This window comes from Diadema antillarum, unplaced genomic scaffold (assembly GCF_040938485.1).
Source record: "Diadema antillarum isolate AM-2024a unplaced genomic scaffold, OU_Dant_1.0 seq00000160_RagTag, whole genome shotgun sequence".
Classification (NCBI taxonomy): Eukaryota; Metazoa; Echinodermata; class Echinoidea; order Diadematoida; family Diadematidae; genus Diadema; species Diadema antillarum.
In genome coordinates this window covers 2,692,217-2,704,751 of record NW_027271231.1, presented here as the reverse complement: position 1 = coordinate 2,704,751, position 12,535 = coordinate 2,692,217, and the positions used below count along the sequence as shown (strand labels likewise).

General features: G+C 40.4%; 1 protein-coding gene across 1 annotated transcript; it reads left to right on the top strand.

Moving 5' to 3' along the window:
- The first annotated feature begins 516 nt into the window (after window positions 1-516).
- Window positions 517-12,176, top strand: LOC139727915 (RNA 3'-terminal phosphate cyclase-like protein). Its single transcript, XM_071638888.1, has 9 exons — window positions 517-670; window positions 5,918-5,989; window positions 6,799-6,974; window positions 7,553-7,624; window positions 8,251-8,375; window positions 9,491-9,616; window positions 10,723-10,876; window positions 11,253-11,356; window positions 11,963-12,176. Exons 1-9 carry the CDS (start codon window positions 526-528, stop codon window positions 12,126-12,128), a joined length of 1,140 nt encoding a protein of 379 aa, XP_071494989.1. The 5' UTR covers window positions 517-525; the 3' UTR covers window positions 12,129-12,176.
- The last annotated feature ends 359 nt before the right edge of the window (window positions 12,177-12,535 follow it).

Here is a 12,535-nt window from a genome sequence, read left to right as displayed (position 1 = left end):
CATAAATAAGGCCTATAAAAGTCATGCTAACATTTTGCATGCTTACAAGCCGGGGGAGGGATCGGGAGGGAGGAGACTGCAAACTTTATTGCAACCTTACTTTTGATCTGCTGACCCGATCAGATTGTTTGTTGTTGTTGTTGTTGTGGTGGTGGTGGTGGTGGTTGTTGTTGTTGTTGTTGTTGTTGTTGTTGTTGTTGTTGTTGTTGTTGTTGTTGTTGTTGTTGATGATGACGATGATGATATTTCCCTTCTGACAGGAGAATATATGACACATACGATAACTAGAGAAGCACTCTGAGAGCACAAACCTCCCACAAGCAGGTTTTTCTACTACTTATCCAGCTTGTAATACATGTACTATAAAAATCAATTCAACCTGTACGGCGAAAAAGGACGACCATTAACAGCGCCATCTCCGCCAGGAGTACCGCATGCTGACTACATCCGACTGCATGCTGCACTAGCTGCTGGCAGATGCAATCATTTATGTACGCACGTGCAGATGTGTTGATCAACAGAAACATGGCAAGTAACCAAAGTCAAAATAGTGTTCTGAGGTACGAAGGCTGCAATTTCTTCCGACAACGTCTAGTCCTTTCAACACTGAGCGGGAAGCCAGTATGCATCAGCAAGATCAGGCACAAAGATGATGATCCAGGACTTAAAGGTAAAGGAATATAACTAACTAATCCTGAGACGCAATATTGTAACAGTCCCACGTATTTCGTCTCTTGTGAGGAGTCGTTGGCGTTGGTCTAGGGGTGTCTACCGGTACTTATTTTAATAAATTAAAAAAATTACACCTTGATGCATGATGTACACGGTACGATTAACAACGAAATGGCATTGCCATTTGCCATTATCATAATGAGTGTTTAATTTAAACATTACCTGTAATTTTCACCATAGTCACGATAGTGGTCGTGGTCTAACACTTAGAGTAACTGCGTCAGTAAGCGGCCATGCAGCCGTTCGCGGCAGGTACAACATATACGGTAATATACAGCTAAACACAGCATTGCACTGTTACATGCACACTACACATATACTAACACACTAGCAATCAACAAAAACCAACCGATAAAATGGGCACGATCTCTGACGAAAGTGAAATTTTCTCACCTAAATGACAACATATCGCATCCAAAATGTAATTTTCGGTACTTCTTATGCACTTGTCAATGTAATGACTCACCCCACTACCCCCGGACATGGGTGCGTCATTTCCTCGTTTGGTCCGTCAAATTTGTGACCCAGGTGTGCGTCATTTTACCAGCTATGTCCGTCAAATTTTTGACCGAGAGGTGCGTCAAAATCCCATCATTGTCGTCAAATTTTTGACCGAGGGGTGCGTCATGGTACGTCACTTGGCTATGGAAAATAACACGCATTATTCTGAACCGAGGGGTGCGTCATGGTATGCACTTGGCTATGGAAAACTGCACGCATTTTTGCACGCTACCAGTACCGGATACACGTACGTACCGCGAGTGAATTTACAGTGAGCGCTTTCCCGCGGCAAGTGAAAATCAAAGTCGGGAAGCGTTTTGGAGTAGGCCTGAGAGGGAAAAATGCTTGCCCGAATCTGGCAAGCAAATGATTTAAAAGCCACCCTTTCTCCTCACATTTTCTTTCCAACAAACTCATGAAATCACGCATACTCAATCTCAAGCCAGACGGACTGTTTAGCGATATAACGATTTCAACCTCACAGTACTAAATTATAGTAAAATCAAAGATCGTATACGGAATTCCGTATACGATCTTTGGTACACCGTTGCGTGGTGCGTACTGCGCGTACCTGCAGTATAGTAGCAGGCAAGTCGAGTGTTAGTGGTGCGCGACTCGCTCGCTAACGCTGTGCAATTCGCAAGTGAGCAGCGTGCTCGTTATTCCTCATCGAACGTACATCGTCCATGTGTTGCATTCAACCGGACTAGAAATGGCCGCGCACATACAGCGCATCTGCAGACAAGTCATGGCCAGGTGACTATGGATTGCATGCACATACATTCGGAATATCGTAGCAGCAGAGTGATGTACGGTGAATGACGGTACGGTGCTTACAGGGCCAGGGTAAGGGAAACTTGCCGAAACTTTGACAAATTGTGTTTACGAACCGAAAGAAAATGAAATTGCGTGAATAAAGCGTATGCAAAAATCCTTTCAGTATTTACGGGGTGCGTCAAATGTACCGAGGATGTCCGTCAAGAAAGTGACCTAGGTGTTCGTCAAAAACCCCGTGTTGTCCGTCAAAAAAGTGACTGTGGTGTTCGTCAAAAACCCCGTGTGGTCCGTCAAAAAGTGACTGTGGGGGTGCGTCAAAAACCCCGTGTGGTCAGTCAAAAAATGACCATGACGCACCCATGTCCGGGGGTAGTGGGGTGCGTCATTACATTGACAAGTGCATTAACATAACAGTTAAGAAACAATGGTCCAAGAAACTGGATTTTTTGTCGTTTTCTCGATGTTCATGGATTTTGAAAACATATCCTCACGTAAAATAGAATTTTCGCAAGCCGATGTGGGCCGCCATTTTTTTCGGAAAGTGGATGTTACCATCGAAAAAAAATGAGAAAAACACGAGAAAGACATCAACAACACCGCCAGAATTGCGATCTTGTTTGCGGCCAATGCATGTGCGCACGCTATTTTCACGTGCTTTCGCAATGGGAATTGGCGCTTACGCAATGTTCGCAAGACATGTGAAGGCGTTCAGCTAAAGATCGCGGAGCACGCGCGTATTGCATAGGGATTGTACATCGTGCCGCAAGCAGAAACACTACGTCGCATATCGCCCTTATCGGCGAAAATTGTGCCGGGTTTTGCCCTGGTAAATCATGAAAACTGCGTTGGTCAATGGTAAATTTCTTTCATGAAACAATTGCGTTAATGAATAATCTTGTCTATGATATATGAAATGGTTGAAAATAATTTGCCTGATTTGTTTACAAGTTGGAAAAACTCTTAACAATGCTTAAACTGCCGCAAACGGGATATTTTACTCTAGTAACACTTCAGTAACTTTAACACGTTAGAACTTGAACCTTGAAGAAGTAATCCCTTTCAGCAGTTCCTTGAAACTATCCCGGGATGGTAGAAGTGTCGTGCGTCAGTGAGAGGTGACATGGTGAACAGGATGATTTTAAATGTCACTAATGTACAATAAAAGTGACGGTGCATAGAGTAACTGCGTCAGTAAGCGGCCGTGCAGCCGTTCGCGGCAGGTACAACATACACGGTAATATACAGCTAAACACAGCATTGCACTGTTACATGCACACTACACATATACTAACTCACTAGCAATCAACAAAAACCAACCGATAAAATGGGCCCGATCTCTGACGAAAGTGAAATTTTCTCACCTAAATGACAACATATCGCATCCAAAATGAAATTTTCGGTACTTCTTAACATAACAGTTAAGAAACAATGGTCCAAGAAACTGGATTTTTTGTCGTTTTCTCGATGTTCCTGGATTTTGAAAACATATCCTCACGTAAAATAGAATTTTCGCGAGCCGATGTGGGCCGCCATTTTTTTCGGAAAGTGGATGTTACCATCGAAAAAAAATGAGAAAAACACGAGAAAGGCATCAACAACACCGCCAGAATTGCGATCTTGTTTGCGGCCAATGCATGTGCGCACGCTATTTTCACGTGCTTTCGCAATGGGAATTGGCGCTTACGCAATGTTCGCGAGACATGTGAAGGCGTTCAGCCAAAGATCGCGGGGCACGCGCGTATTGCATAGGGATTGTACATTGTGCCGCAAGCAGAAATACTACGTCGCATATCGCCTTTATCGGCGAAAATTGTGCCGGGTTTTGCCTTGGTAAATCATGAAAACTGCGTTGGTCAATGGTAAATTTCTTTCATGAAAACAATTGCGTTAATGAATAATCTTGTCTATGATATATGAAATGGTTGAAAATAATTTGCCTGATTTGTTTACAAGTTGGAAAAACTCTTAACAATGCTTAAACTGCCGCAAACGGGATATTTTACTCTAGAGTAAGAACCCCAATTTTCGGCCGGCCTCCAATATCCGGACACGTCCCACTTATCACAATGCAGCAAAGTCGACTGTCACAACACAAGCATATCACATCGTTTCACACACTAGCACACTCGTTCACCACAGGAAAGTGCCCGAGTCACCTCCAAAAATCCATCTAAAATCCCAAATTTTGCTGTCAAAAACACGGAATCGCCGCAACTTTTCCAAAGTGCGCGCGAATTAGGTCCCGTGTGAAGAATCGGGGTCGCCGAAAAAGCGCTAAAAATTGAAAAATTACGCCGTTCCGTTGCAAGATTTTTCGGTTATCGCAAGCTCAGAGTGTGATGGTATCCTCAAAACCACAAAAGAAAAACAAAATCTCCGTACGTGCCGATGCAGTGAATAAATGTACAGGGGCTGAATGCAAGTGCACAATCCCCAAAATTCGGACACGAATGGGCGCCGCAAAATCCCCGATGCGACCTTGCGCCAACAATGTATGGCGCGCACGGATTTTTCAGCTGCCTTGTATGCATATTGACATTGCGCGCCTGTCCGAATTTTGGAGACGCTGTCTGAATTTTGGGGAATTGACAAGGTGATGATATTTGGGGTTTTTGTGAAATTTTATGATCTGTTTAACAAAATAAATATTGGGAAAAATTAGGTTGATATATCTAACATGCATTATTATAGATATAATTTTGGAGAGTATTATTTGAGTTGAATAGATATTGCAATGAAGCTTAAGTGTCCGAAAATTGGGGCTCTTACTCTAGTGCTAGTAAAAAGACATGCATCTTTTCTTAGAGCATGTGTGACCCAACAGGAGGCTGCATCACTCGGATGACTGGAAGAGCAGCCTCTCTGAATGTTAATGGGTTGGTAATTGTGACCACAGGTCCTGGAAGATGGTTCCAGGTTCTAACAGCTCGGGGAAAAAAGGAAAATTTAAACACATCTATGGTCGCGGTTGGGATTATGTACTTGAGCTTATGGTCATGCCTTCCTATGTAGGTAGCTGGGAAAATCACATGTGGTAAACGTAGAAGTTGACAGTAGTGTATCTTATGAAAGAGGGTGCCCTGTGCAAGGAGGCGTCGTGTGTGGAGACTATCCCAACTAAGCAAACTAGTGGGATATTGTGCTGAACTTGTCTTTTGCCAAAGTTTTGCTTTTACCCGGATTCAGCCGGAATGCAGTAAAATGCGTTCATAAACACAGAGCCCAGACATAGACTAGATTTTACTGCTAGTAAAGCCAACCAATGCCAGTGTGGTCCAAGAAGGCAAGTCTTTGAAAAGAAGCAACAAAGTTGAAGTGGGTTAGATTCACCAGGTAAAAATAAATTTATTGTAATTTGTATTGACCAGGCAATCAGGGACTCTGGGAGGAAGTGTGTAAATGTGTGTATGGCATAGGACATTTCTTATTTAGCTTGAAAGTGGAATGCCAAAATCTATACACAGCGCGATCAAGTTTATTGTACATTATATGCTGCTTGCCTCTGCTTTATCTGTGACAGCTTTGGGGACGACATCCACATTTTCGGTCTACAGAATGGACTCTGCTCTGGGAGTCTGGTTAATGTTGTGTCTTTCTTTCCCACACTACAATAATAGCTAGGCAGGGCAGGCACATACGATACAGATAAACCTAGGTCTTCCACTCTTGGGCATTTGTGCATTGTGGGATAGGGATAAGCATGAAGAGATTATCTAGCTAGCAGGCTTTGTTTTTAAAAAAAGCAAAAAAAAAAAAAGAAGATAATTTAAAAACAAAAGAGAATTAGAAAAAAAAAGAATTATATGTTTGAACACATTGGTTATCATCATGCATTTGTTTCAAACCTTTGTACTCTCTTTGATGTGATCAAATCTTGCTTCGTTTTCCCATTTTGAATTGACATCAGATTTTGAAGCAAGCTTCATTCGATTGCTGGACAAGATCACGAATGGATCATACATTGAAGTGAATGAGACTGGTAAGGCATGAGTTCCCTTTTAAAGGGATGGTATAGTATTGGTGGTGATGAGGATTGGGTTTTTAACTTTTTGTGAGATACCAAGAAACTATTTATGAAATAGTACAGAACATTACCATTCTAAGAGGAATTCAAAGTTTATTTGAAGAAAATCGGTTTTGGAATGGCTGAATTATCTTTTTGATATTAGAATCCCTCTGTTTTAGATATCTTAGCCATTTCAAAACTAATTTTCATCAAATAAACATTGAATTACTCTAGGAACTACATGTACATTTCATGAGAGGTGTCTCATTATGTCACCCAGGAAAAAAAAAAAAGGTTAACAACCTGAAGTTAGGTCTCAACCAAAACTGTATGATCCCTTTGAAAAGTAGTAATATCAGTGACTTCTGTAGAACTGATTAAAATGACAGATCCAGCCAGCTTACCCTCATACGTTCTTCTGGACTAGTGTGATTAATATAAGCTGTATTATTTTAGTATTATTCTATAGTTTTTATTTCTTAAGTTTTAAAGAATTACTGGTATGTTGTAAGTTTTAAAGAATTACTGGTATGTTGTTCAATGAAGCATGATGTTTTCAAGGTTTCTTTCTGTCTACTGGAATTTATTATTATTATCAAAACTATGATAGAATGTACTGTTTGTCAACCATATTTTGATCATGAGAATTTCAGCTATAATATCATGGAAGAAGAATTTTTTATTTTTTATTTTTGAGAATGTGAATGGACCTAGTTCATATAGCAGAAATGTTTGCTTCTCATAGTTGTCATAGAAACTCTGTGTCCGGTTGTCACAACCAGGTACCCAGGTGCGTTACCAGCCAGGCCTTCTGCTGGGTGGCAGTGTGGAACATGACTGCAATGTCCAGAGAGCCATCGGCTACTATCTAGAAGCCCTCATCTGCCTGGCACCATTCGTCAAGAAGCCGATCAAAGCAGTGCTGCGGGGCGTAACCAATGACCAAGTAGATCCATCAGTAAGTCATATACTGTAATGGGAAATATTTTTGTGCTGAGCAGCTCAAAGAAAAATTCACCAGTTCTGGAAATTGTGATGGGCAAGTGCTTAACATATTATTTGATCTAATTCACAGAATAGACAGTATTTGATTTGACATTTCCCTGTGTGAAAATTGATGTGCTGCTTGATCTATTCAGATGTATGGCCTGCACAGAAACTACTGCATATATGCTTATGCGCACTCAGAATGAATGAATACTTCCAATAGTACTATGGGGCACATGTGCACCACACATACTCATACCAGGGAGGCACCAATGACAAAGCACAATGTGCAGAGAAAATTGCAAAGATATTTTTGCAGCTACAGAATTTGTGCTAGCCAAAAGTAGGGAGAAATGCGTGAAAATAATGTAGTACAAATGTTTCTGTATTTCCAGTGGTGTGTCTTCTTTTTCTTATTCTAATACTGAAGCAATTTTTTACAGTTAATATTTTGACATTGTATGGAAAGGGTGCAGTTCCATGTCTCAGTTGCATAAACAGTCCTTCCATTGCCATCTGTCAATCTTGTTTGCTTCTGGTATCTATCAGGTTGATGTCATCAAGGCAGTCACATTTCCTCTTCTGAGAAGATTTGGTATTGATGAGGGACTAGAACTCAAGGTTAGTGACTTGATAGTTATAGTTCTGTATGTCTATATACTTACAGAATGCATTGTTATTGACTGTCAAATGTATTGATAATTTCTTGAGCTGCTATGTGTACCGGTAGTTACCACCAGTTTCACTTTTTGACAGCCAATGCCTGTAATGTGTGAACAAACCTCTGTAGCACTGTATGATTATATCATTAGTTGCCATGAAAATGGCAGTAGGTCTAATTTGGAGTCATATTTTAGATGTATTCAATCATTTTATCTCTTTGAGGATACTTCAGTCCAGACCAGGTGATATCCCTGTCTTACCTTGTGTGAAATTGTCCATAATATACAAAGTAAAGGACAAAATCTGATCTGTTCCACTTGGTCATGTATATTATTGGATAACTGGGTATCTGTCTGTCTGTTTCATTGATCTCATTCTTGTGACAGTATTCCCACACACAGATATGAAACATCCACATAACTTGGGAGAACATTTTGCCAAAAGAACTTAGTCATCTTTTACAATATGTATATATTGAGGTAGATTCTGCAATACGTAGATGCGATATAAAATCCTCAAGTATATTGCTTTGTGGACATCACATGCGTCGTAACTTTCCCCCTCCTTACTTCCCTCCACACCAGATCAATAGGAGAGGGGCTCCCCCACATGGCGGTGGAGAGGTAGTCTTTCGCTGTCCAGTCAAGAGGAATTTGCGACCTTTACAACTCACCAAGCCGGGGAAGGTGAAGAGGATACGAGGTGTAGCGTATCCTTTTTGGCAAAGTATTCCAGTGTTGGGGCTCATTGTACGATGCGCTGCATTCATATTTGGTGATGAAACTGTCCGCACACATTGTGCAAATTTTGGGATATCATATTCAAGAGCTACTGTTACACTGGATTTTCTCTAACATTCATGTTCTTTGTTTCAAACAAAGTCATTTAAAGCTGATGATCTTTGGGATCTTTTGTCTGCGCTTCCTTTTCATAATGCATGGATTCACTAGGGTAGATTCCTCTGTTGTTTAGACCAAGGCAGAAATATATCTTCAGTGAGGACGTTTGCTTAGGTAATGATTTAGACCATGACTATTTCATTTTATTTCATGTCATTTCATTTCATTTCCATTTCCACTTCCACTTCCATTTCCATTTCCTTTTCCTTTTCCTTTTCCTTTTCCTTTTCCTTTTCCTTTTCCTTTTCCTTTTCCTTTTCCTTTTCCTTTTCCTTTTCCTTTTCCTTTTCCTTTTCCTTTTCCTTTTCCTTTTCCTTTTCCTTTTCCTTTTCCTTTTCCTTTTCCTTTTCCTTTTCCTTTTCCTTTTCCTTTTCCTTATCCTTATCCTTTTCCTTTTCCTTTTCCTTTTCCATTTCCATTTCCGTTTCATTTCATTCCATTTCATTTTGTTTCTTTTCATTTATTGTCCATAAAATGGAAAATCTTCATGAATCAAGTGGCATATGTTACTCATACACAGAGCACACATTCCAAAACGAAACACAAGAGATAACAAAATGACACACATTTCATTAATTCATTATATAAATAACACAGAACTCTTTACACCCATTGACAAAAAAAAAAATACATATATAACCAGGACAAAAAATAAAAAAATTGCACTTTTCTGTCTAAAACCCAGATATGTAAACCTGCACGCAAAAAAAAAGAAGAAAAAAATATATCCAACTATATATTTACCTTTATACCTGTATACTGTACTTATCATATACAATGTATTATGATTTCCCGTTGTTTTTCCCATTGTTTTCCCTCTGTATTTCTCTTTGTTTAAGCCTGAAGAAGGTGTAACTCTGATGAATATACATATATTTTGTAGTTTGCTGGTTAGAAATGTATTCTCCTTGATTCAGACCAATAGCTATGCCATGAGGGTGTCGCCAGCCACGCCTAATAGAATCGTTGATGCGGCGAGGGGTATTCTCAATCAGTTCCTCCCCGACATCTACATCTACACAGACCACATGAAGGGACCACAGTCAGGAAAGTAAGTGTCATGAGAACAAGAGAGAGAGAGAGAAGGCAAAAGAAATACCACACAAACACACACACACACACACCATGAAATAATAGCTTGTTCAAGATACTGTATTCAAACATTGTACATGCAATATGAATGCTGATTAGATGCATTTGTAGTGATTTTGTAAAAACTAAACATTTAGAGCAGTGACGAGAGTTTGGAGAATGGCAGGGTGAAAGTGCAGTGGATCTATGCCGAGTCTACCAGAGAGAGGTCTTCTCATATGTTGGTGATATCTTAAAGGGTGTGTACAGTTGTGGTCGAGGTGAGGATTTAGCTTTTAACGTTTTGCGAGATATTCAGAAACCACTCTATGAAATGTCAAAGAGCATGCAATTCTACGGGGTATCAAAAGTTTATTTGATGAAAATCGGTTTTGAAGTGGCCGAGATATCCAAAAACAAGGTGAAACAAAGAGATCCTAATAAAGTTGTGGCCTGTAGTCTTTTATTATTTTCAGTTTTTTTGATATCTCAGCCATTTGAAAACCAATTTTCATCAAATAAATGTTGAATCCTTCTTACAATTACATGCTCTTTCATATTTCATAAGAGGTTTCTCATTATCTCACTTAGGAATGTAAAAAACATGAATCCCCACCTCAACCAGTACTGTACAGCTCCTTTAAGGGAAAGTTTGTTCAAGAGGATTTCATCTTGTGATGGCACTGAATATTACCACTCTGATTACTTCATGTATTCAGAAATTTCGCTGAGGCTATCTGTAATTCCTTGAGATAATTTGAAATAGAACCATGTCTGTTAACTACCCCAGAGTAGTTTTGATAAAGTGTTGTACTTTTGGTCCTACGATTTGTGAAATAAATGACTACTATATTGGCCATACAACAGAGTTTACCGCCTTGGAACCACCATCTGAAATGTCATTGATACTGTTTCCGATTAGATCATAGTGGTTATGACAGACTTAATGTAATTGATGGTTCAATTTTACAAATTCTTTTTTTTTTTCAGCGTACTTCTTTATATCATCATATCAAGTTGCGAGTTCCCTTTCTCAAATTCTCAACTACCAGTATGTTACTTTGCTGTCCTTTATCACGATGGCAGGTCGCCAGGGTTTGGCTTATCGCTGGTTGCGGAGACCACAGAAGGTAACTTCATTTCAGTGGAGTCTGCATCAAACAAGGCTGGGGAGGAGCCCAGTACACCAGAGGACCTCGGGAAGCAAACTGCCATGTTGCTCATGGAAGAGATATTTAGGGTAAGGCATAGGTGGCATGGAGACTGTTGGATAAGCACTGGTTGGGATAGGGAAATTTGGATACGCATAGATGGGATTGAAATATTATGATGTACATTTACACTTTATTTGACCTGTATTATCTTCAGCACATGCAAGCCATTAAAAGTAGTCCCAAGAATGGATCCAAGATTGGATTGGAATACAACAGCTGGTCATAATGGCCTCAAGCTTCAGTTTTCTTTCAAGAAATTATCACAGATTTGTCAATATAATGGAATCAGTTATGTTGCATGTCAGTGTGGTTGTTTATGAGTTTTACTAATTTCCAAGCTCATGTAGTATTCATTTATGAAAGAAGATTTCCCCCTACATCTTTTTTTTTTCCATCTTGCAGGTAGGTTGTGTTGACTCGAGACATCAGTCTCTAGCACTTCTCCTCATGGCGCTTGGCCAGGGAGACGTCTCGAAGATTACTACAGGACCACTTTCTCCTTACACGTGAGTAAATAGTTTGTCCTTCTTGCCTCTGAACTTGCCTGTTGGGTGAAATGTAGATACAGGGTGCTCTCGTTACATCGAACTCAGATATAGTGAAATTGTGACAATGAAGTGAAAATTCAGGTCCGTAATTATTATCATTAAAGTCTATGGTGCAAAATTTCCTCTGGTTGTAACGAGATTTGGATATAATGAAAGAAAATTGCTGGACCCAAGGACTTCGTTATAACGAGAGTTGCCTATGCAGGTGTAGCTGATGTTATAAATAGATATATAGATGGCTGAATATATGAATAGTACAGGTGGATAGGTTGGTGGATAAACAGAAAAGATATATGCACAAAAGTATTCCACAAAGTATGTTTTAACTTTTATCAACACTATTTTCTGCGCATGTGCTTTGTTTGTGTAAAGTCAACACATAAAAGTAGTAAAGAAAACAAGGCCTAAATTTGACCAAAACTCATGATCATGTGTACTGCAATGGATGAAAAATGTGTGCGTGCACGTTTCATATATGTCGGGATCAGAATTAATATTTTTGTCTGATATCAAATTTGCAAATATATGGCTTATACGGTATTATTGACTTCACCATACCCACAGGATCCAGTTTCTGAGACACCTGAGGGATTTCCTCCAAGTCATGTTCAAGATGGAAGTCATCCCTGCCGATGCGGAGGGAGACGTCGAGATGAGGACAGGCGGAGACAAGGTCCTCCTCACCTGTGTGGGGTCTGGCTTCACCAACCTCAGCAAGACCATCATGTAGATCCTCCGGCAATGCTCTGGAGGGGAGGGAAGACCACCTGAGGAGGGGGATGGAAGACAACTGGAGGAGGGGACTGGAAGACCAGTGGAGGAGGGTATGGAAGACCGCCAGCACAGGGGGATGGGAGACTGGTGGAATGGGAGATGGGAGGCCAGTGGAATAGGGGTAACAGGAGATAACTGGTGGAGGGGAATGGAACACCACCAGAGGAAGGTAATGTTCCACTGAAGGAGCAGAGTGGTGTCCAAAATGTTTTTCCATGCAAAGAGAGACTTGTTTGGGGCCATGGCATGGCAACCCATTTGAGATGACTCGTTGAGGCTGCTGTATGGCAGTGTGTGAGTTCTCAGTAGTGTTACACGAGCTGACAGCAGACAGAAAAGTTTTCGATAAAGAAGGACAGACGC

Coding starts and splice junctions, on each gene's coding strand:
- LOC139727915 (XM_071638888.1), top strand. CDS start 526: ATGGCAAGTAACCAAAGTCAAAATAGTGTTCTGAGGTACGAAGGCTGC. Junction 8,376..9,490: donor AAGAGGATACGAGGTGTAGC/GTATCCTTTTTG, acceptor TCAGACCAATAG/CTATGCCATGAGGGTGTCGC. Junction 9,617..10,722: donor AAGGGACCACAGTCAGGAAA/GTAAGTGTCATG, acceptor TCACGATGGCAG/GTCGCCAGGGTTTGGCTTAT.